At 45.7% G+C, this 26,206-nt stretch overlaps 1 protein-coding gene across 20 annotated transcripts in view; it reads left to right on the top strand.

Moving 5' to 3' along the window:
* The window catches only part of LOC138582666 (protocadherin gamma-C3-like), a 1,158,828-nt gene that overhangs the window by 536,536 nt on the left and 596,086 nt on the right, over positions 1–26,206 (top strand). Inside the window, exon 1 of one of the 20 annotated variants that reach the window (XM_069654147.1) lies at positions 1,947–4,536. The exons of the other annotated variants lie outside the window; for them this stretch is intronic. Coding sequence (XP_069510248.1) covers positions 2,107–4,536 — 2,430 coding nt within the window. The 5' untranslated portion in view covers positions 1,947–2,106. Of the gene's footprint in view, positions 1–1,946; positions 4,537–26,206 lie in introns of those variants that run through there. 20 annotated transcript variants of the gene reach the window in all.

Below are 26,206 nucleotides of genomic sequence, written 5' to 3'. Positions count from 1 at the left end.
TGATGTTAGAGGGGGGTAGAAGAGAAGTGTTGAGGGCCTTATTGATACGATACCCCACACCATTGCCCTTCCCAACAGGTCGGGAAGAGTAGGAGAAAGTAGCAGAGTCTGTGTGGAGAGCTGCTGCTCGTGTAGCAGAGTCGAGAGGGGAGAGTTGTCAGTGGTGTAGGAACGCTTATTACAGAGGGATTGTGCATTCCAGATGCCAAGTGAAAGAGTGATAGGAGGTGGGTGAGAGGAGCAGGTGTGCAGTAGGTGAGGGGGATAGAGGAGGTTGGAGATCCAGGGAGAAGAGGAGTGTCTTATTTGAGGGATGGTGGTGCAGGAGGGAAGTAGGAAGATGGGGGAGGCTGGAGACCACTGCAGAAGTTACACCCAGTTGAGACCATAGGCTATCAGAGAAGGAAAGGTGAAGACTGAGTTTCTGAGCAATGGAGCACAGTCCAGCTGCATGAAGTAGGGTAGAAGAAATAGGCAAGAGAAGGCAATAAAGAAAGGGTGCATCCCAAGAAAGAGTGAGGGTAGGGGGGTGAGCGGAAAGATGAGGATAGGATGGTTGGCTGCGAGGAAGAAGGTCTAATTTCTGAGTTGGGCTAGAAGGGCGCTATAGGTAACCAAATGACAGTTTACAGATCGAAACCAGCAATGTTCCGTGGTCCTGTGCGGTAACAGAAGCTACACGGTGAATGGATAGTCCATGGGTGCAAGGATCCCTATGTGTGGACGCAGAAGTCAGGTCAAGGGTGAGCTTGCTGAGGTCTTGGCCTGAGCATGGTTTAAAACCCAAGAAAGTAGCACAACTTTCAAGATTGATCCTCCTTTAATGTATCTGTGGTCTATTTTTGTGAACACAACTATTCAAAAATGGCATGTTTCATTCTGAAAAGGAGACTTGGACCTCATTGCACCTTCATAGACCACTGAATGGGGGGTACTATCTGATTAAAATAAGTCCCTTAAGTCCACAGAGAGCTTTTGCAAAACATAAAAATGAACCGCTGCCTTCAGTCGTTTTACCTCTAACATGGTTAGCGCTTGCTAGGCTAGATTTACTCCATCTGTCGCGTCTGGAGAGTAAACAACACTTCATAGTTTAGTGTAATACAATGGGGTCATTTTTTTAAGTCCCCCCGAGATTGGAAAAAAGTGTAAAGACGGGTGTCACACATTAACAACTGTCCTTACACGTTTTTATTCCGATCCAGGGAATATGTGTCTTCTGTTGAAGCAGAGTCGCGTTACGGAATGGGCCTGCCATGCTCCCCTTCATCACCCCACATGCTTTCATGCCAGGGTGCGCTGTCATGCTTGTGTTACACCAGGGAATTCTGCAGTAATCCACGGCTTCCGTAATTGTGAAATTACAGGCGGCATTTACAATGTTTCTGAAAAGGAGAGGAAAAGAAAGTAAACCTGCATGCCCCCCAACTGATGATTACTGCATGTGAGGTAACGTTATTGCACGTGCGTGCAGATGGAACCCGTCTCCCTCTGCAATAGCCACTTTGGGGTCAATGACCCCTTATGTCTAGCTGTCCCATGTTCAGTGACTGCCCCCTTCTCAGTGCAGCACTTCACCAAGCTCCGCCTGTTAATGCTTGCACGTCTCCTTTATCAGCATTGCAAGCGCTCGTCACACCCTCCTAGTTACTGTATTCCAATTCAGTGGCAATTGAGAGCATTCATCGCGCCAACATAAGGCCTTTGTGTAAGCTCCTTTAGGTTCCTGTGCTCTGTCTGTTGCTTCCTGGAGCCCATTTTACATACTCGAATGACTTACTTTCTGTACACATTGTTTTCGTTTGTCATATCTTGGATGTATTTTGAGATGTTTCGGTGGTTCAGTTGTCCCTTTTATCCACAAGGTGCCGCTGTTGTCCAGTGCGGCTCATGAATCTGGACCTGGGGATACTCTGGAGCCGCTTGCGATCTCATTGCACAGTCAGTCGGGAGAGCTGCGGGCACTGTGCCGGTCTTTCATCAAGACGCTCCTGCTTCCTTTACCGGACAACATCCCTAGGAGGAGACCTATATTTTGATTTCTTTTGGTATCGGAATACTCGGAACAGACTGGATTTTTCTAAAGACTAATACAGAAGAGTGGTGATGATGAGTGGAGAGGGAGCCCGTCCCGGAGGAGCTGTGCTGAGGGGGAGACGGCAGGTGCTGCTTTCTTTGTTGTGTTGCTGCCTCTGCGCTGCTGTTTCTGCACAGATACAATATTCAATTCCTGAAGAAATGAAGCGAGGGTCCATTGTGGGAAACCTTGCCAAGGATTTGGGGATAAACACGAAGCATTTGTCTGACAGGAAACTGCGCGTTGTTTCTGCTGCTCGGAAATCATATTTTACATTAAATGCAGACACCGGGACCCTGCACGTGAGTGAGAGAATAGACAGAGAGGGGATGTGTGGGGAGGCCCCCAGCTGTGCAATCAAGCTAGAGGCTGTCGCGGAGAACCCTCTGAATGTTTTCCCCATACAAATCTTTATTCAGGATGTAAACGACAACGCCCCGATATTTTTGAAGAATCCTATTGAATTACAAATTGCAGAGAACACTTTGCCAGGAGCCCGGATTTCTCTTGGAAATGCCAGAGATCCTGATATTGGCATCAATGCCCTGCAGGGCTATAAGGTGAGTGACAGCCAGCACTTTGCTGTACACGAAACAGAAAGCAACGATGGCTACAAATCTGCTGAATTAGTGCTGGAGAGTGCATTAGATCGAGAAAAAGAAAGTCACTACCATTTAGTTTTGACCGCCTATGATGGGGGAGACCCGGTGAGATCCAGCACCGTGGACATTAATATTAAGGTGCTTGATCTCAATGACAACTTCCCAGTGTTTACCCAAGAGACCTACAGAGCCACTATCAGTGAAGGAGCAGCAGATAACTCTCTGGTGCTGCAAGTGAGGGCCACAGATAGCGACGAAGGATCCAATGCAAAGATCACCTACTCTTTCAACAGCATAGCAGACAGTGCCCTGAACACCTTCAGCTTGGACCCAGAGACTGGCGAAATTAGGGTTAAGGGGCCTCTGGATTTTGAACATGCAAATTCTTACAAAATGTCAGTCGAAGCGAAGGATGGAGGGGGACATGTTTCTCATTGTAGGGTAATAATAGAGGTTTTTGATGAAAACGATAATGCTCCAGAGATAACCTTTTCATCCATAACTAGTCCAGTCCCTGAAAACCCCGCACCTGACACGGTGGTGGCGCTTATCAAAGTTCATGACCATGATTCGGGAGATAATGGTGAGGTTTTATGTAATATTCAAGAACATTTGCCTTTTAAATTAATATCATCCTCTGAAAACTATTACAAGCTTGTGACCGTAGGGACCATGGACAGGGAAACGGTTCCCGAGTACAACATCACAGTCACAGCCACGGACAAAGGATCTCCTCCTCTAGTGACAAGCAGAACCATCCGCTTACAGCTCTCTGACCTAAATGATAATCCTCCAATTTTTGATAAAGCTTCTTATCAGGTCTATGTCCCAGAGAACACTTCTCCTGGTGCTTCAATTTACAGAGTGATTGCATCGGATGTAGATGTGGGTGAAAACTCTCATATCACTTACGCAATAAGTAATCACGTGGCAGACATGCTTCTGTCCTCCTATATCTCCATTAACTCCCAGACGGGTGTCATCTACGCCCAGCGCTCCTACGACTATGAGCAGCTCAGGGAGTTTGAGTTCCAGGTGAAGGCTCAGGACTCTGGCTCTCCTCCTCTCAGCAGTAATGTCACTGTGAAGGTATTTATAGTGGATCAGAATGATAACCCTCCAGAAATCCTCTACCCAGCGCTCGGACCTGATGGCTCAGTCCTGTTTGAGATGGTTCCGCCTTCCTCAGATCCAGGTTACCTGATAACAAAGGTTGTGGCCGTGGATGCTGATTCTGGACACAACGCCTGGTTATCCTATCACCTGCTTCATGCCTTGGAGTCTCCACTCTTTAGAATTGGGCTCCACTCTGGAGAAATCAGGACATCAAGAGCCTTCCTGGAGAAGGATCTTCTCAAGCAGAAAGTGGTCATCTTAGTGAAGGACAACGGGCAGCCTCCTCTATCAGCCACCGTGACTCTGAACATGGTGTTTGGAGAAAACATGCAGGAGGTGCTCCCTGGGATAAGCAACCAGCCACGTGACTCAGAGAATGAAACCAATTTGAAGGTCTACTTGGTAGTATCTTTAGCATTAATTTCTTTTTTATTCATTTCAACTCTGATGCTTTTAGTCATTATCAAATGCAGGAAATTCAAGGGATCCAAGTTGTTTGAGTCATTAAGTCCTGCCCTATGTGCTCAAGTTGACCCACGATTCACACCCAATTATCAGAGTGGAACACTGGCATTGCCCTACTCTTACGAGATTGCATTTGCCCTGGATTCTGTGCAAAATCAGTTTACTCTTCTCAAACCAAGTCAAGAGGCTTCAGCAGACATCCTCTTTTCTACAAATGATTCTGGGCTTGGAAACCAGTCTCTCGAAGGGACTTCCAGCGATGAGAGCTTGAAACAGGTGAGGCATCTTAATAGACCTGTGCTGTATGTATATATATATATATGGGTATAGACATAGCTATGTATAGATTGTGTGTGCTTATCAGGGGAATAGCCTTCATGTTACAAATGTCATCTTAATCGTGGGACTGTGTCCACTTTGGACAGAGGAATTGTATACTCCCAACAATTGCATTGCAGTCAGCTGTTGCATGTGAAAAGTACAGGTGGGATTGGGCATGAGATGGGGTGCCTGCTATCTTGACTCCTTTAATCCATCTACATGGAGCCGGTAGCCCAGGACCTGTGGTTTAATCCCACCATTGTTACCGTTGCTGCTTAGTTGTGGTTCTGCAGATGTCCTGATGAATATTGCAGACAGTCCTTCCCAAAATATTCCAGAGCTTTCGGAATGTGTGTTGAAACGTCAGAACATTTCTAGGTAGCAGAGGAATGAGGCTAAAGCAGAAACACTCTGCAGCCAGGAGATTTTCTATTTGAAGGTGCAAATCACAGGTACTTTGAACGATGGTGAAAACGAATCACTAGGAAACGTTGGCTGAAATTTCCAGACAGCTCCAAAACGGGATTGGCTCTTCTTGTTACTTGTGTGCAAACTCATCTTCGTTGAGATGTATGCGCTCCAGAATTTCCTCTTGAATGTTCATGCCATAGGAACAAAAGTTCCACTAACTGGATTTCAAAAGCTGGACAATTGTGGTCAGTAGTTTTATCTGGAGGATAAAGGGTTTTCTTATAGGATGTGTTTGGCTTTCCCAGAATTTATACGATATTTCTTGGCACCCTTTCATCCCCAGATTAAAGGAATTTCCGCTGCCCACTGGATCAATAGATTTGCGTTAATGCCTGTCACTGGAATAAAGTATGGATTTTACAGATATTAGCACCAAAGAGCAGGGCTTGGTACTGGTACTGCCACTCCTTTAAACAAAAATGAGCACGAAAGTGTAAAAAGGCTTTCAAAGATGGCATCAGCAGGGGGCGCACTGCAGTCTTGTGCTCATAGTTCATTAGGAAGCAGAGAGGAAGAAAACGACAGTGGCCAGAAAGAAAGATGATTCAATTAACTGGGGTGGAGAAGGAGGGAGCGTGGTGAGTTGGAGGCACCTGGAGTGGCAAGTGACATCCTGACAGCCCACAGGGCGCATGGCTGCACCAACAATTCGCATCCAGCAGGTACGTGGAAGCCAATCCGATGTCTCGGAGTGCGGGTATTAACAGACCATTGAGCCGCATTCTGAGGCCTCTCTGAATGGCCCTGTGCACTTCTCATTACTACTGTCTCCCTACCAGCAAGGCTCTGGCTCACCTTCCCATCACCACCCCCCTGATCTCTTTCCTCAGCACTGCCTTAGTCTCCCCCATTGTGTCCACATCCCTGGAAAGGGAGCTCCGTACTGGACCACAGTGCTCCTATTTCTCTCTCTTTACACCACTGTCCACCTATATTAGCGCTGCCACAGTGACATGCCACAGAATGCACAAAATATGTGGAGATGTTTCAACACCTTTATTTTCAGGCGGGAGGGTTGGATGCTTGCCGCTGGGGGTAAGGAACCACCTTAAAACAATATCCTGTAGATACAGTTGGTAGTGGGATAAGGAGGGCTGAAACATGCATCACACATTTTAACCTAGCCCCTCGGTAGTCAGATCTCAACTGCTCTTCACTGCTAAAATCGTATTTTCCATCTTAACAGAAATAAGCATCAGATCACTTTTCTCAACTAATGTGAAGATCTTATTCAGGTGGTCTTATGGGGGCAAATGTTTGTCACCCTCTATCCCAGGCACCTGGCATTTGTCCCCAGTAATATTTCAGATCATATTTTCATATGATGCATCCCAGTGAAGGTTCACTCATACACACATACAGTAAGTAACAGGTGTTATAGGACTGTGCCTCACACTCCCTAAGGGAAAGGTGGATCTTAGGGAGAACCCGAGGCATGAAGGAACACTTCCGGGCTGCCCCTATATGGGGGCCTGCTCAATATGCATCTCGGCCAACACCCTGGGATCACTGTGATTTAGGCCCTGGGTAAGTCCAACATGCAATGGAATATAATGGAGACTCCTCCTGATGCACACACCAGGGAACACTCGATTACGTAATCAACACATATACATAAAATGGGAGGTATGGGCACAGTACAATTCAATTGCTGGCACCTAAATTAAAAAAGGTAACATTGGATATAACATGACAATTGGCCAGAAGGTCAACGTCTATTCTTTTGGATCATTCCAAATACAGTACCTTTGACGGTCTTTGGAACACATGTACTATGAAATAAGGCGTTGAGTGCCACGACCGTCACTGGAGTCACAGTCACAACTTTTCTTTAAGGAAGGGCACAAAGAGGCCAAATCACAAGCATCATATTTTAACCCATGCAAGAGCAGTAGGAGCTCCCACCTGGGCATGGGTAATAAGCCACCCAAGGTGAACTGACTTGCTGTATATGGGAGTAATAGCACGTATAGCAAGGGCGGGCCACTGTGCGTCATCCATTGTATAGATCGCTGGTGGACATTACTGCCTCTCTCTCTGGTGGAGGCACTGCAGAGGATGCACAGTTCAGGTGATGCGCACTCTTCATCATCCCAAGGCAATTTATGGTGCATTTATTTTACTGTGTGTAGGCCTTGGAGTTTGGTGGTCAGTCGAAGAACTGTCGATGATGCAATGGAAAGGCCATTGGACTGACTGCCTCTACCTAACCGAACTAATGTGTTTCGAAGCCTGTGATACACATCATGTTGTAGATTTATTCATCAACTTGTCAGGCCAACTCTTGGTTCATCTATAAAATAGTTAAGCTATATCGATCGACAAATACTTTTCCATTGCTGTCAGTGCATTTATTTGCTTATTTATTTTGAAGGAGTATATTTCTTCGATGTATAAAATCACCAGTGTGATTGCTGTAATTCATATATTTCCTCCTTCCTTCAATGCTTTTTTGAGTCATCCCTTCAATGCTTTTTTATGTGAAGCACACTTTAGGGGTGTAACGGTATAACGGTATACCGTTAAAGATACCGTGAACCACTCAATTGAACAATAATAACCGTCACATTGTTTATACCGGTATACCGTTCATACCGTGAAGTGTGCTTTTCAATCTGATTGGGAAAGGCTGCAGTAAGCAAGTGCGGCGCAGTCTTGGTCTTGCACTGTTGGATGTGCCATCTGCCAAGTAGTTTCAGTTGGAGCAGTTTTTAATGCCATTCCATAAACCACACGTGCCTGACACAAAATCAATATGTTAGCAATAGGAAGAATAAATACAGTGCCAAGAAAGGGAAACGATTTACTTTGGGTTGGCGGCTTTGGGGTTTATATATTTATAATGGATGTTTGCTAAAAATATGACAATGGGTGATTTCCCTGGTTCTATCATTGAATTTACATATAATAAGTCACGCTGCGAAATTCACTCATCTCTGTGGGTATTCCCTGCTGCCATACCAAAGGGTAACATGTCCGTAATTACATGAACACCTTTTAGCCCGCAAGGAAACTAATGGCTGTAACATAAAGAGTGTGCGTGTGTGTGTGTATATGCGCACAAGCTTATACTACCATCAGCCTCCGTTGATCTGTGGCATGCAGGTTATAAAGATGGCAACGTGTTCATCTTCACCAGTAGCCAGTGGGGGGGCTAAAAGCCAAAATGACCACTTAAGAAAAGCTTTTCAGTTTGCTTTGCCAGTCGCAGCAGGCCCACCCCCCCCTCCTCCTCTCCACACATCTGTTTGTGTTTGGTGGAAGCAAGGGGTGGCATTTCAGTGGAATGTATGTTGAAAAGCCCAATTCTGGCCCTGGGTGCCTGGTTTTGTTTGTGATGATAAATCTGACAATTTATGACCTTTTAGAAAATATTTGTTAAGATTAGTTAACTCCACCTGCTATACCGTGATAACCATGATATACCGTCATTTGGCAAGAAGGTTATAATACCGTCATAAAACTAATACCGTGACACCCCTAGCACACTTACACATTAGTGATTAGATGATTCATACAGTAGGTCTTTTTTCTTATCGACTTCTCAGCTTTGAACAACCCAACCATTCCATGGAACAGAAATGGCCTAATAATCATACAGCACATGTTTAACGCCCTCTTAAAGTTATATCCTTTTTGATAAATATCACTTCCTGTTCCTTATTACCTTTGTTTGCTTATATGTATCAGTTGTCCTCTGTAATAGGCACTAGTTGTTGTTTATTGGAATATCAGTTTTTTTAATGCTACCGCATATCAAAATATTGTTGAGACAAGCATAATAGATAATTGATGGAATTATTGGAACAAAAGTCACATAAGCGGTCTGATTGGATTATAATAACCATCAGAACATGTCAACTGCAGGGGCGCGCCAAATCACAGGAGTGTATTGTATTGTATAGTATACTGATTTATAAAGCGCGGCAAAGACCCGAAGGCGTCAAGGCGCTGGAGGCAGCGAACCGCCAGAGAGGGAGGAGTAAGAAATCAGACTCAGAACAGACATGTTTTTAGCTGCCATTCGGAAGGCGGATAGTGCCTGAATGCTCCTGACATGTGGCGGAAGCGTATTCCACAACATTGGTGCCAACACCGAAAAGGATCTGCCTCCTACCCGGGAGCGCGGAAAACGTGGAACAGCCAGCAGAAGCTGGCCAGCCAAGCGAAGGTCTCTCTTAGGTTGATAGGGAGCCAGCCTCGACTGAAGGAACATAGCGCCTGTGTCATGGATGGCCCGATGAACCATACAGAGAATTTTAAACTCCACCCGAGACTACACCGGGAGCCAGTGAAGGCGCCACAGGAGGTCCCGAGAGTGGGCTAGTCTGGGAGCACAGAGGGGCCAGCCTAGCTACCGCATTCTGGAGGATTTGGAGTCACTGGAGTAGAGCCGCCGGTTGACCCAAATAGATGCCATTGCAACAGTCAATGGCACCCATAATGGCGTTAGTAACAATTTTACTCCTTGCATTGCTGGGGAGAAATGGAAGCACCTTCTTCAAGACCCTGAGTTTTGCAAAGCTGCTTCAGCAAACCGCAGAGATCTGTGCCTCTCTGGAGCCAGATGACATGATCTTAACGCCCATACTTTTCACTACGCTAGTAGGTTGAGGACAAAGACCAAGACAAGTAGGCCAGTAGTCGGGAGTCCTGCCAATGGTTACTGTATGACAAGTACCAATAACTTGCCATTGTTGAGTTTGAGTACATTGCGTATTCTTTTGTATGCTATAAAGACAAGGAAGTGTGCTAATATATGTGCAACATGTTTTAATTAATTAAGCCTAATGCACAGATTATTTAGCACATCACTTTACCTCTTCTGCTACAACAAAGTAACAGTATTTTCACCAGAACTGACAACTCTGCGACATGGTCCCAACCTGTGAAATGGAAGTAACATAGAAAAACATAGCTGAATCTAAGGCCAGGTAGCACCACACTCATGGCTGCTGCATGCACCACCTGACAGTATTTACAATAGTGGCAGATCTATATAGAAAATAAGCTTGGATGCAGAAATGCATGTGCCCTCCTATAGTATTTACAATAGAAGGCCGAGCTATACAGAAAACATGCGTGGATGCAGAGATGGAAGATGGGGTCTTGCGGGTCGTCATAGCCTCTCTGCCATGAAAGTCCATGTTGCACGTTTAGCAGGTTTCAACTTCAAGCGATTACACATTTGCTGAGAAATGCACAGGGAATTAAGCAGGCAACCGATGTGCGCACTGATAAAACTCGACTCATGGATATGCATGATGGCATAGGACTTTTTGCATCCCATGATTACATGCAGTGCTGCAAAACATAGAGCAAAATAAGGCATCCAATCATCCTACCATCAACGCACATTCCAGGAGAAGCGGTAGAATGTCCGTATGAGCTCAGGGATACACAGGATGAAAGGAGAAGGTGGCAGTCAACATCTGACGCAATTGGCCATGGAGGCGTCCACTTCTATGTATCCCCTCAAACTTCTAAATTGTGCATCCGGAAATCATTCTTAGAATGCCAGCATTATCTGGAGCATGACACATCACACAAAATATAGTGTCTGGGCTATAGCGTCTCCTACCATGAAAATCACTGACCACTCCTGGCTGCACCTGTTTAGAAGCTGCACATGGGAAGGTAGGGAGGTGTTACTCCTTTGTGCGTCCCACTGACCACCTGGTGTTGCACATGTGAATGTTGGTCATTGCTGACAAAGGCGTGTGAATGTTCCACCGCCCTATGCAATATAGGGCGCATGGTTTTTAAAGACCTAACCTCAGCCGACACACCATGGAGGTGCATTTGATCATGTGTAGAAACATTCAGTGTCATTGCCATAGCCTTAAGATATGCACTTATCATGTTTAGTTCTTGTATGTGCTAGTGTGAGGCATGCCCAGCAATATAACCCTCACCTTGCGGGAGAAACACCCCATAAATCTTGCATTGTGTGCAGCATATCTATCAGCAGAAGAACCATTTCCCCGAAGAGTACACTCAAGCCCTGGTCTGCATTCCCGGGCACATTTCATAACCACCCTTTTCCATTGGCAACGTTAGGTTTGTTTTGCTTTTCTTGAGCTATGTGGAGTTTTTCCAATGCCCACCATCCATGGAAGCCACTCTCTTTGCCAGCATACGGCAGCTTTCTATCCAACATTGAATCCTTTATCTGAAGCTGTTGCCTGCATACAATAGGGCCTTACACTGCGTAAGTGGAGAAATAGCGCTGATCTGGGCAACCACTGGAGAGTTGGGCCCTTTGTCCCCCCATTCACAAGTAAAGTTTCCTGATGCCGTGCTTACATAACCCCTCTTATTCATATGCCCAGTGTTTCTGAAATAGTGTGATAGGATGGACATGTTCTATGCAATATATGAATTAAATTCTTTCATCAAAATTTAGTACTGTGACTGGCAATCTGCTGTATGGATGGGCAGAAGCCCTTATTATCGATAAGGAAGCCAAGGCAGTTTAAAGGATGGACAGAAAGTAGGATATAGCCGCTGCCACCAAGAAAGTTTTTTTTTAATGATTCTATGAATCGCTTTCCATTCTCCGTCACCCACAGAAAGTCTCAGTTCACACAGTGCTTGACAGACCCTGCTGGCATGCCCCCCAGGTGGAGCCTATGCCCCTGCGGGTGAGCCTCTTCATCTCTATCCTTCTCGTAAATCCCCTTCACTCGGGTGGAGCTCCTGGTACAGGGTAATTTATTTTACCCACAACCAGATCCAGTTTTTTAAAATGCCTATCCGTCATGTGACACTACAATTTTGCAAGAAACGTGTATATATATCTGTATCAATGTAAAGTGTGAACCTAACTGGGAATCAAGGGAACGCTGTACATAGAGGCCACACCCAGGTGGAAACTGGTAGTGGGTGGGAGTAGCGGAAGAGCTGGAATAGGTAGGAGGAGTGGGGGTGGGGGGCAGGGAGGGACATAGCTCCAGATGGGGACAATTAGGGTTGAGTGGAGTAGATGATACAATTAATGTCCCAGAACCATCTGCAAGTCCCCTGTTCTTCTAGTAGCATCCCTTTCTATCGTGGCCATGATGGGAGGCACCCGGGTCTGCTGACTCCACACGATAGGAGGACTGGGTCTCTCCTTTCAAATCAATACCACGATTGGAAGAGTAGGATAAATGTCACAACTGCCAATCACTGTTAGATGCCATACATAGATAGTGTGCTACACGAGCTCTTGAATTCCCTCCAGGCAGCAGGGACAGTAAAAATGTGATTGGTGAAAAGCTTTTAATGAACTATGCCCTCTTGGATTTCCTCCTTGCTAGTGTCCGTGCCATCCGTTTTTGTTCTGTCTGCGCCACCAGCAAATGGGAGAAACCCTGTGGCAATTAGTCTTGGTCCCACTCCCAAAGGGGCTAGGTTTCAGCTTGTCTTCCTGGGCCATAAGACACCCCAGACATGTTTCAGTCAAGTGATGTTTCAGTGAGGCGTAGATTGGGATTGCAGACAGGGCGAGCTTGGGCCCAACACCTGGGCCTACCAGTGCACTTATGGTGATTCACGGAAACAACCAAAAAGTTTCCATTGCCCTGCATCTCACTTCCTGCAGTTCTGCTTGGAGGGAGGCGGATCAGGCCAGGAGGCCTGTCCTCACAATTCATTTGTGAACCTAAGCAGACATCTTGATTCCGTTCGAGTTCACTTGCTGAATTAAACACAGCAGGCGTGTTTTTTTTTTCTTTCAGTTTGGTGTCTGAAGCGTTCTCTAATCCATTGGCCCCCAACTCTTCTGACCATATGTAGTGTCATTAACATAAATGCACTTGATGAGGGCTCCTGAAGTGCATTTGTTAAATTTCAAGCCTTTGAAAGGGTGTTCAATCAGTATTCTGTAGCGTTAATGCATTCTTTTTGGTGTGGGCTTGGCTGTAACTGCCCACGAGCGCAAGCATGATCGGGCCAGCCCACCCCAAAAGTGTTTACACTTTTAGCACACCGGGGCTCCCTCTAGGGTGCTATTATATATTACTTTTTTCAAGTCCATTTTATGTTATTCCTGGCCATCTTGGTAGGACAGAGCGGGCATTGAGGGATTGGAGCGGCAGTTGCCATGTATAAGACGTAATGGGGGAGGCAAAGAGAAGGCAGACTGGGGTAAGAGGTTATGCAGGTGGGAGGAGAGTGGAAACGGGGTGGCAGTGAGGACCAGAGAGGAAAACCATTCCCTCCTGGGAGGAGTGACACATGAGAATGGAAAGGATTGTGGGATTGTACTAGCAATGCAAGCCCACGCTCATAGCCTAGGCCTCCCGGTCCCCGGTGCCCAGATTGTAAGCCAAAGTTTCCGAAAGTTCACTATTTTCTGATTGTCTCAGAGGTTGAGTAAAGCTTGCTTGGTTTCCCCTACTTTGGCACAGTTTTAGCTGATGGGCAGCTCCAGAAACCCCTCCTAGAACAGGGGGCATATGGCGGACGCCGAAGGACTGTGAGAGAAAAAAGCCGCTCAGAGATAGCTGCACTGTAATGTTACTAGACAATTCCCGAGATATAAAGTCCTCATCACAAAACATTAGCTATGCCTCTTCAAGGAACTATTTGACAAGAATGGACACAGCTTATTTTTGTCACCAACTATCATTGCGGGTCTTTGTGTGGTCACCGTTGCCAGTGATATAGAGGGAAGAGGTGCCAGTCAAGCGCCATAGATCTGGTACCTCATGCAGTTCTGGCCGGCAGATGTGAGAGCTGTTTGTGCCAATCCCTGCTTCTCAGACACATTGTAAGTGATGCAGTCATGCACAAAGGGTCATTTCCTACCCGTAAAAATATAGTCAGTTTCCCAAAAAACCTGCCCAACCAATGACATTAGGTTCTCATTGAAGGTCTCAATGCGACCGTGGATTCAGTGGAGATCCACAATGCACTGATAGAAGCTTTATCTGTGCTCAGTCGTGATTCATGACAGAAGCAAATATTTGTGGAGCCCAGACAGGGGTAGTAACACTCGAGAGACCACATACTAACTCCAGACCCTATTTCATAAGGTGATGTCTGCTTAGGGCAAGCTCGCGAACAATATGGCCCTGGCCGCGTGTGTGCTGGGTCTGTAAACCACTAGAAGAGCTACATGTGACATGAAAAAATGGCAGCTTGTGTTACGAAACGGAAAGTGCAGCTCTCATGTACCCTTTGCGATCTCTTTATAGTTTGACTAAGAGTCAAAAGTCAAGATAGCATGGTGCGCTTCTTTGTTTATTATAACTGGACATTTTCATTGGTGCACGCCTTGCAAAATATGTTTACTAGATGCCTAATGATGTTTGCTAGGAAAGTCTACCACTAAGCCACATCAAGGGGAATACGACGTCTTTCAAGTGCCCTTTAGTTCTGTTTTTTTACACATATGTGGAAACATCAGCTAAACAAGATAAGAGAGAAAGCAGCTCGGTGGCCCCCCATTCAGCATCCGAATTTTATTTTACGTTTGTTGGTGCAATTCTTAAGTTAAACACTGAGGGGAGCTGTTCGACTATACAACAAAGAAACAGAGTGATCGATCCGGAAGACCACGTGGTACAAATACAGCAACCAGGAAAAGAAAGTTGAAGCAGCCCGGATTTGTCCTAATCGCCAGTAAAAAAAAAACTCAGTGCGAGTCTGGCTGCGGTTCAGTAAAGTCCACTTATTCTCAATCCCCTGCTAACATGGATCAGACGAGAGGCTGCGGCCCCCGGGCTCCTCTGCTGCTCGTCGCTGCAATGCTGGCAGTCTGGGGAGCCGCTACTGGCCAGCTCCGTTATTCCATTCCCGAGGAAATGAAGAAAGGCTCTTTTGTGGGAAACGTGGCTCTGGATCTGGGGATGGACCCCAAGGAGTTATCAGAAGGGGGAGCCCGCATCGAATCCAGAGGTAGGAAGCAGTATTTTGCACTCGGCTCTAACAACGGCCGTTTATATATAAATGACAGGATTGACAGAGAAAATGTATGCGGACACGTCGTTCAGTGCCTGTTAAACGTAGAGATTATTGCTGAGAGTATTATGAAGGTGCACGCAGTGGAAGTCGCAATCCAGGACGTTAATGACAATTCACCCACATTCATTGATGACCAGACAGTATTCCAAGTCATTGAAAACACTGCACCAGGAGCACGATTTGAGCTCCCCGAGGCACACGATGCAGATGTGGGGGTGAATTCTCTTCAGAGCTACCAGCTCAGTGCAAATAAACACTTCACCCTCGATGTGAAAAACAGAACCGATGGCACAAAATCTGCAGAGCTGGTGCTGGAGAAATCCCTGGACCGGGAGGAGCAGGAAGTGCACAGCTTAATCCTCACAGCCACTGATGGGGGGGACCCGGTCAGGTCGGGAACAGTGCGGATACAGATCAATGTTCTTGATGTCAATGACAACGCCCCCGTTTTTAATCAGACAGTTTATAAAATGAGGGTGATGGAAAACCTACCCAAGGGATCTGTCGTGGGAACCATCAGAGCTATCGATAAGGATCAGGGCACAAACTCTGAAATAATCTATTCTTTTAATAAACTGAAGGAAAATGTGTTACAAAAATTTAAACTGGATACTAGCACTGGAGAAATATCTTTGATTGAAAATCTGGATTTTGAAGACTCTGAATATTATGAATTTGAAATACGAGCAAATGATGCAGGAAGTCTGTCATCACGCTGCAGAGTTGTGATAGAAGTCATTAACGTGAATGATAACAGACCAGAGATTGTAATATCGTCTCTCCTTAAGCAAGTGCCAGAAAATAGCCCATCAGAAACAGTCATTGCTCTTCTGCGAGTGTACGACGGGGATTCAGGAGACCATGGTGAGGTGAACTGTTTCCTGCCTCCTCACATCCCCTTCCAATTACAGAAATCAGTTGGAAGCTATTACAGTTTGGTAACCCATGGAGTTTTGGACAGAGAACAAGTACCACAGTATAATATTACAATTACAGCCACAGACAGTGGGTCCCCACCACTGTCGAAAACAGAAAACATAAACCTTCAGATTACAGATGAAAATGACAATACGCCAATATTTCAACAAATGTCATACAGCGCCTACATAATAGAAAATATACCTCAAGGCACTTCCATTTTTGCTGCTAAAGCCACAGATTTGGATTGGGGCAAGAATGCCAAGATCAGTTACTCCATCGTTGAGGGACACATTGGGGATGTGCCATTGTCTTCCTACATCTCCATTAATTCTGAATCTGGCGTCGTCTATGCACTTCAGTCCTTTGACTTTGAAAAGTTCAGAGACTTTCAGATCCAAGTGAAGGCCCAAGATGGTGGTTCTCCAGCTATGGCGAGTAATGTCACTGTGACATTCTTTATAGTGGATCAGAATGACAACACCCCTGAAATATTATACCCCTCGGCCCCTACGGATGGCTCCTCTGGGGTGGAGATGGCTCCTCGCTCCTCTGAGCCGGGGTATCTGATCACTAAGGTGGTGGCTGTTGATGGGGACTCTGGGCAGAATGCCTGGCTCTCCTACCAGCTGCTGAGGGCCACAGACCAGGGCCTGTTTACTGTAGGTCTCCACACTGGAGAAATCAGGACTGGCCGCCCTGTTATGGAGAAAGACGCCATTAAACACTATCTGGTGGTGTCAGTGAGGGACAATGGCCAGCCTCCTCTCTCTTCCTCAGTGACAGTCACCATAGTGATGGCTGACAGTATGCCGGAAATGCTTCATGACGTCAGTAACCCTTCAGCTCCCACAGACATGGAGTCGGACCTCACGCTGTATCTGGTGATCGCCGTTGCTGTTGTTTCCTTCTTGTTCCTTTTCCTGATCATTCTGCTTGTGGCCATCAGGCTTCATCACTGGAGGGAGTCCCAGCTCTCTGGGTCATCAGGGGTTAATTTCCATTCACTTCCCGCCTCTCAGTTTGTGGGCATTGATGGGGTCAGAGCTTTTCTACAGACATATTCTCATGATGTTTGTTTAACAAATGATCCAGGAAAAGGCCAGTACAAAGTTGCTCTTGCAAGCAATTCGGACACCCTTTCCGGAAATGAGAATGATGAGAAACAAGTACCTCCCCTCATTGAAGATTTTCTGAGTATCGGAAAAGAGGATCAGCCCTTTATTCAGGTAAATACATTCTTTATACAGTTTGTTGGACTGAGCTATTAACAAATTCATGATGCATTGACTGTTAACATTTCTCCAGATCTGCCTTGGAATCTCAACCCTATTATCACAACATTTAATGACACATCCTCCTCGTCTCTTTAGCAGATCTATGGTCCACCTAACAGGACTGAAATGCAATCATGCTGTCTTCAAACATTCTTCAACCATTGCAGCCGTCCCTCCTTTTTGTTTGTTGCATCTGTGTTTCTGCTTTCCCATCCCCTTATATGCCTTCTGCCAAATGTCTTTGCCCCAGCAATCTAAGGTCTGGATACCCTTGGCAGGGGCACAGTTCGCCACTCCACGGGCTAGTATAGGTGCTCTGAAACTACTACGGTGATGATTTGGTGCAGCTATTTACATAACTTAACATAATATTGGTTGTGATTTCCAGAGATGGAATATTGTGTTTTCCTGTTATTCTGCACCATTTTAGTAACAGAAATATATGCAGCTGGTAGAAAATTATAAAATATTTCCTCTTTGACACCTTATTTAGAATTGGACAATCCGAGTGAGCTCGCAAGTTCAGAAAAGCTAAAATAGCCAGCATAGAAACTCTAAACTCTTTGACTGAAAAACAGTGGCAGCAGCATTGTGCATTGTTTATGACATGCTCCGACGTCCTTCGCTTTCCACCCTCACCCCCACCCAGACCCTTCCAGAGTCGATCTCTGACCAAGCGCTAAAAACTTGATCTAGTGTCTTATTCAACAATGATGTCTGAGTAATTCATCCATGGTTCATGACTTAACTGGGGTTTGGCGCCATAGGTTCCCTCTATATAGAATCAAACTCCATGTTGATAAATGTAGTCCTTTTTAACTAAACCAACTATATTTCTGATCCTTCCTCTTCCTGCTTTTCTCCATCATTTGCAGTGTGTTCTGAAGTGATTATAGAATCCGTTTTTAAAATTGCGTGAGCCATTCTCGAAAGCCCCCTTAGATTTGTGAAAATGGGGGACTATCTGATTAAAACCTTTAATTCCTCTAGAGCTCGCGCATGCCTTTTACTGACTCCCCATGAACCCTGCTAAACAGAGCAAGGTGAATGCTTGCTAGGTTTACTCGACCTGCCACTCAAAGAGATTGCACAGAAGTTCATGCTTGATTGCATAAGGTATCAAAGTTACATCCTTGTATATGGACCCGTGCATTTCATGTCACATGCCTGGCAACTTTCAACATCAGAACGTACAATTTAAACTTGTGCTGCCCAGATTCTCATTTTCCTTTGTATTTTACTGACACGTGCTAACCAGCAGAGTTCCAAAAAACATGGGGTTCTGTTGTTCTTCCTCCGTTGCAGCGTTTCTACCTTTCGCTCTGAAGAGGAATCTTTTAGCATGCACTTGCGTGTCTTACCGTCCTTTACGTGTAGACGAATGACAAATGCTCTGCAAGTAAACGAGTCGGGTCCAAGACGTATTCAGTTTTCAGGGTAATCCATAAAATGTCCTTGTTGTCCACTGTCATGTGAGAGCCGCTGTGGAGATCCACTGGAACCTCCTGAAATGTATTTTTACAGTCGGGTGTGAGAGGAGCATAGACGCGACAGGGAGGGGGTTTCAGAGCCTGGCAACTAGGCTGCTTCCTGATTCATTTTCAGGAACCATCCCAGTGCGCCTAGAAACACTTCCGTACAGGCACGTTATAAATATCATACCATACCATACCACGGAGGGGTCTGTTTTTGTTTAGGGCGATTTTTTAATGGGAGAATCAATGCAAGCTTGTGCTTTTCTGGAGATGAATACAGAAGTGAGCAGTGCGGGTCGTGGCTGTAAAGGGTTCCTCCTGCTGTGAAAGGAGCGGATCTGAATGGAAGACGACAAGTGCTGCTTTCTTCGTTATGTTTCTGGAAAGATTCAATATTAAGTTGCTAAAGAAATTAAGCAAGGGTCTATTGTGTGAAACATTGCAAAGGATTTGGGATTAAATTCAAGGCATTTGTCTGACAGGAAATTTGATATTGTTTCTCATGCGCAAAATCAATATTTCCCAATAACTGCAGACACCAGGGCCCTGCACCTGCCTCCTAGAATAGACCGAGTGGGGATGAATGGGGAATCTCACAGCTGCTTTATCATCCCTGAAACCGATGTGTAGAACCCTCTGAAGGTGTTTCGCTTTGAATTCTTTGTCCAGAATATGAATGACAATCTCCCTACATTTTTATGAGAAGTCAGTTGATCTAGAAATTGTTGATCTCACGTTTCCAGGGCCCCGCATTTCTTTTGGGAATGGCTGAGAGCCTGATAATGGCACCAATGGTCTGTAGAGCTACTAGCTGAGCCCCAACTCTTAAGGTGTTCTAGGAGACCCATAAAGCTGCAATGGCTACAAAACTGCAGAGTGAGTGCTTGCGCACGTCTTAAACTGTGAAATAGAAAGTCACCATCATTTGATAGTGACTGTTTCCATTGGAGAGGACCTGGTCCGATCCAGCGCTGTGGACATTAGCATTACTGTTCTTGATGCCAGTAAGAATGTCTCACTGATAAGGCGAGAGTTAGTAAAGGTATGGATAATTACCCAGCCACAGTTAACAATGAATGTTGGAATGCCAAAATAATTTCTTCTTGCAGCAGCATATCAGAGAATGATCTGTCTACCTTTTGAATGTAGGCATTGGAGAACATGAAGTTAATGGTCCTCTGGATTTTGAGAAGGCAATATCAGACAAGTGTCATTTGAAATGAAAGATAGAAGGGGCCTTGTTTCTCATTGTAGGGTACAATAGAGATTATTGATGGAAATTACAATGGCCTCGGGATATCATCTACATCCTGAACTTTTCCAGTCCCTGAAAACGTGCATGCCTAAGAGTCTGGACAGAACAGCCATGTAGCATATCCTATTAAAGAACATTTCCATTTTAAATTAATATAATCTAAAAGTTACTTCGACTGGTGACTGCAAAGATCTTGGAATGGGAAACAATCATAGAATACATCCTCACAGGTCCAGCCACAGACAAAGGATCTTGACAATATCGAAATAATTCAATTACAACTATCTGACATATATGAAAACCCTCCAGTGTGCAACAAAATATCTTGCCAGGTCTGTGTGCCAAAGAACAGTTAACCTGGTTCTTCAATTTATCAGCTGACAGCATCTGTTCTACATTCAGATCAAAATACTCATATTACATATTCTTTCAATTATCACAAGGGAGATGCTCCCTTGTCATCCTACATCTCCATTATCCCCCAGCCCAACATTATGTAAGTTCAGCACTCTTATGGCTATGAACAGATCTGAGTATTTCAGTTTATGGTGAAGGCTCAAGACTCTGAATCTCCTCCCTCTTAGCAGTAATGCCACTGTGAAGCTATTTATTCTTGGTATGATCAATAACCCGCCAGAAGGTTTCTACCCAGCACTGGGAGCTGATGGCTGAATATTGTTTGAGATTGTGCACGGTCACCACTAATGTTATCAGGTAGTCTTGATTAGGTGGTGCACGCATTCTGGATACAGTGCATGGCTGTCCTATAATCTGTTTCATGTCTCAGAGTCTCCACTCTATATAATTGGACTCCACTCTGAAGAAATCAGGTCTTCAAGAGTCTTCCTATAAAAAGGATTAGTCAAGCAGAAAGTGCCCATGTTCGTGAAAGGCAATGCCTCCTCCTTTCAGTCACAGTTCCCATAAGCACAGTATTTGTTGAAAACATTCGGGATGTGCCTCCTGAGATAAGTAACCAGACGCATGGTTTGTTGGTAAATGAAATGTAATGGTTTACTTACTTGTTGCTTTAACTTTTATTTCATTTCTATTTATTTTAATTTTGATGCCCCATATGGTGTCCAAATGTAGGGCATTGAAAAGACCCAGAATATTTGAGTATCAAATCCTGCACTTTATTTGAACATTGGACAAAGATTGACTTCCAAGCTTGTAACAAGCTTGTACACTTCCTTTGCCGTACACTTATGATAACACTATTGCCCTGAATTCTGAGCAAAGGTGGTTTACTTTTCTCAAGCCCAAGAAGTTTTAACAACTATTTTCATTTCTGTAAGTGATTGTGGGTTAGGAGACAAATCTCCTGGCAGTACTGTTGCCAATAAAAGGTTGAAACAGGTCTTATTTACTGTTGAATGGCGCACGCGTGTCATATTTCTTCCACTTACCTTTGTGTAATCTGTTACGGAAAAGGTGTGTATTTTATCAGTATGGCAGGATATTTACCACACATTAAACTGCGTCTTAAACTTAATCAGCCTGATTCATGGAATTATTTGCGTGAAAAACGCAAATTTGCGCGCCTTTCTGCCTGAAAATCCCCATACTTCAAACAGGGATTTTCGGGCAGAAAGGCGCGCAAATCTGCGTTTTTCACGCAAATAATTCCATGAATCAGGCTGAATGTGTTTTCTTTTTCCCCTTGGAACGCTACTTTACAACTTTGCTTAGCTCACATTTAAATGTTTCAAAAGTTAAATAATGAACAAATTATGTAATTGCAAATATGTATTTCTGATAGTATAGATGTGATTTAATCTAGGATTAAAATGCTGCATTTGGTTTACATTTTAAGTATAATCATTTTACTTGAATGTTACAAATTGCTAACTTTTGATTAAACGTTTTTCACTAAGCATCTGGCGAGATGCATTATGGCTGTCGCAGGTGATCTTACTCACCAGCAACTATTCCAACAGCTTTACAATCATGCTCGCATTATTGTCATGAAAATAGTTTGAGCTACAGAAACCTGTGGAGAATTAGCTTATGTTTTTGTTGGTGTGGACAACAGTGTGATGAATTGGGCAAGTACAATTTGTGAGCTTCCCTAGCCTGGCTTGGAGTTCCACCAGATGTTATACACTGGATTCAAGCGGTGTAACATAAGATTGAAGCTTGCATTGCATTCTATAATTATTTATCAAGCTAAATAAATAATGTGTTGGCAGCAGACAGGGCTGGTGGCTTTCAATAATCTATATGGACATTTGATTAAATTAGGAATTGTTTTTCTTTTTTGCTTGCTTTTGTTTCCATTAAAACGGGTTTGTCTGCAGATACCCTGATGACTTTTACTGATAATATTCTGACTCTAGTCACGAAAAAAAATGTAATTTAGTAACCAGATAAGCTGAGAAAAGCAGACACCATGGCCATCATTACGACCCTGGCGGTAAGTGGAAAACGATGCCGGTAAAGCATTACCGGCATCGTTTACCGCTCCGGCCGATTATAACCTGACAATGTGCAATTAACGGCACCGTAATTAACGGTGCCGCTAAAAGCACCAAGGGCGCGGGCACGCGACCTCCCATGCCGTAAATACCGGCATGGAGCAAAGTGGGGAACATCATGAGTCCGGCGGACATGGAATTAACTCCCTTGTGAAGGGCGTAAAGTACCTTACCGCCATGGTGCAAATACCGCCATCGCGGACCAACCCTAAACGGCCATGTGCAGTGTTCCCAACTGCCACAGGTGCACACAATCAGCACAGGTGGAGGCAATACAGATTGGGCAAGCACAAAATGAGCACACCCCACCCCTTCCCACACCCAGTCACACTCCACAATGATTCCAATACTACTAGCAATGCTGGGGCTGGAGGACCTGAATGCAGTGGAAGTGCTACAACAGCAACAACAACAACAACAGGCAGCACAGAGGAGACACAGGAGGAGAAGGAGGGCAAGGCAGGGCCAGCATGCAATACCAGCACAGCCAGTGGCACCACGCAGGCAGCTCCCAATCCGACGCATCAGAGCCAGTCCATTCAACCTAACCACTGAGCAGATCCACACCCTGTACCGTCTGGACCGGGACACCATCGCCACCATCGGGGACATGATACATGACGGCATTGTCAGCCTGATTGAAACACACACCGCCATCCCACCCCTACTGAAGATAGTGTCTATGCTCCACTTCCTGGCCACAGGCACCTACCAGCACATAGTGGGGCACTTGCATGGCATTTCACAACCATTATTCTCACGTAAGCTGAACCAAGTGCTTGATGCCCTCCTCAAGCACACAGATGACCACATTTCCTACCACGGTCTGCCCAGGAGATCTCAAACACCAAAGTAGGTTTCCATTCACTGGCTGGCCTACCAGGTTGCATTGTCGCCATCGACTGCACCCATGTGGAATTGATGGTCCCACATACCATGGAGGTAGCGTACTGCAACCGTAAGCTATACCACTCAATCAATGTGCATTGCTGTGCCCGATTCCCCGGATCAACCCATGATTCAATGATCTGCGGAACTCGACGGTACCACGCTACATGGAGCGACATGCAGGGCAGAGATCCTGGCTTCTCAGTGAGTCGCATGTTATGCCCATGGAAATGTGATGTGGGTAGGTGATTGACGTATACATGCATACTTCATCTGGCTGAGATGGGGGGAGAAATGCATACTTCACCTGGGTGAGATGGGAGGGAGATATGCATACTTCACCTGGCTAAGATGGGGGAGAGATGCATACTTCACCTGGCTGAGATGGGGGGAGAGAGGCATACTTCACCTGGCTGAGATGGTGGGGAGATGCATACTTCACCTGGCTGAGATGGGGGAGAGATGCATACTTCACCTGGCTGAGATGGTGGGGAGATGCATACTTCACCTGGCTGAGATGGGGGGGATGCATGCTTCACCTGGCTGAGAGTGCCAGAGGTAATGGAGCATGCTCATACCCCAAAGCAGCCCAGACTGGACCTGACACCTGACCACATAATGCAAGATGTAAGCAGCTCTACCATTTAAATGAAGCTGTGTCACAACCATTCCACAGCCATCTGCATGTGCACTGTACCAAATCAGATTGCACCCCCCTCATCAAAATGCAGCTACAAGCAATTACTATAGCCAATACAAAGCACCAAACACCATCAACTGAAAGGACAGTCCCCCATTACAGTGTACAAAGGAGTCACATGAGGGTCAAAAGCATCAATACACCACTACACTGACACAGAGGCCCAACTGATTTGAATGACACCTTTTTTTGTGCGTAGTGAGATCATCATGAGGCTGACATCAACGGTGCCAGGATGAAAGCATACAAATTACCGGACATCTGCAACATCACAGAAACAACCACTGTGGACTAACAGAGTGCATGGGTACTCACAAGGAACTTGACCCCCCTGCGCCCACTAGTAGATGGCATGCAAACCAGTCCATAAGAGGAATACACACATAGCAGTCACAACGTGTGTCTCCATCCATGCATGGAAATTGGCTTGAAATTAAGAAATAAATGCATGCCATGGTGTCACTCAATGAAGTCAAATATGATGTGGTAACTTACACATACATTGTTGCCAACATGCAGATGATGCAGGCTCTGCGTTGAAGAGGTGGCTCCTTACCTCAGTCCAGAACCCGCAGAACAAGAACGAAGAGGACTACAATCGGGCGCATACACATACCCGTGTGGTGATTGAGCAGACATTTGGCCTTTTGAAGGCACGTTTTCACTGCCTCAGCAGGTCTGGTGGGGCACTCCTGTACGGGCATCAGGAGGTGGCCAAGATCGTCATGGCATGTGTCATGCTACACAATATGTGCATCAGACGGATTGTGCCCCTGTCCCCTGACGCTGAACTGCAATCACCTGACGATGAGGATGAGGAGGGAGGGGATGGGGCAGCACCTCAGGGAGGAAACGATGCACAGGAGGGACGTGCCATGCGCCAGACTCTGATCAACCAATGTTTCTAGCAGACATGGACGGGGGGTGTAACATGGAGATGGCACTCGGGGCACAGGGTGTGTCAGGGACATGGACACTGTAGACTGTTACCCAACAAAGCACATGTACGCAATAAGCAATGTCCACATGTCATGATGCTACCTCCAAGGAGCCAGGTCCGACCCAGCAACCCCAGAGGCAGGCATAATTTCCCCCAGGGCAGTGCCAGCGGGCCCAAGCTGGGGCCCTTTGGACACAGTCCTGGCGCCTTAGGCGCCAGGCTCATAAAGCTAGACATGTGTGCAAGTGTTTTAATGTGCACTTACCTGATGCAGACCATGCAGCCACATCCAGGCCCTCTTGAGGCCTGAATGGAACTACTTTACCTGTGGGACTACTTTCCACCCGGGTGTGGTCGGGGAAGGATACATACCTAATCGGAGGAAGGATACACACTTGGAACTTCTTCCAAAGCTATTTAAACCACACCCGATCAGCAACTCACGCTTCGCCTTGTTCTGCTCCTCGCAGCTGGACGCTCACCGTGTCAGCTCCTGCATCTGGACCTCAGCCACGCCTGTCAGTATCCTGGGTCTCCTGCAAAGGGAGACAAAAGACCTTACCTGCTAAATCAGCACCACAGAGACATCACACCGACGATCCTGAAAAGGAAGACATCATTTTAAAAGCATTTCGCTACGATTGCTGCAGCGCTGCATTTCGCTCACCTTTCCAGGACGCCACCGTCTTCAGCAGCGATCATCCGGATCCACAGCCACTTCCCAGAGCCTAGAGAGAAAAAGACAAGAACAAGGTGAGAGAAGGAAGGGAATAGGAAAGCTCAGTTTCCTTCTAAGTCTTACCTGTTGGGTCATTCCCATTTCATTTCGGGTCTTGCCGCTTCCAGGCATCCGGACCCCGGCCCCTATGGGGAAAAAAGACAAAGACATTGAATGAGCGAATGCAAAGACATTACCCAAGCGCTCATCCAGAACTTACCTGTCATTTACTGGAACTGCACGTTTCACTTCGGGTCGGCGCAATATCTCCGGCATTCCGAACCCCGGCCCCTAAGGGGAAAAAGACAATGAACATTATTATTAAGCTTGGACTTTTGAACTTGCAACAGAACTTTTACAGAGCCTTACCTGAATAGTCAAGCTTACCTGAACTCCCATCAATCCTCAATCCAGTGAAGTAACTGGGGTTCAACGCGCCCCTGCATCAGAAGCAGGATGGAGAGCTCATCCTTCCTGACCCTAAGGTGAGACTTCACGGGGAATCGTGGAAGGGTATCGTGGAGGGTTGGAAGAGAGTGGGAGGCTTGAGCATAA

Source organism: Ambystoma mexicanum, chromosome 3q (assembly GCF_040938575.1).
Source record: "Ambystoma mexicanum isolate Mex_15411 chromosome 3q, UKY_AmexF1_1, whole genome shotgun sequence".
Lineage (NCBI taxonomy): Eukaryota > Metazoa > Chordata > Amphibia > Caudata > Ambystomatidae > Ambystoma > Ambystoma mexicanum.
This window is presented reverse-complemented; position numbering and strand designations above follow the sequence as displayed.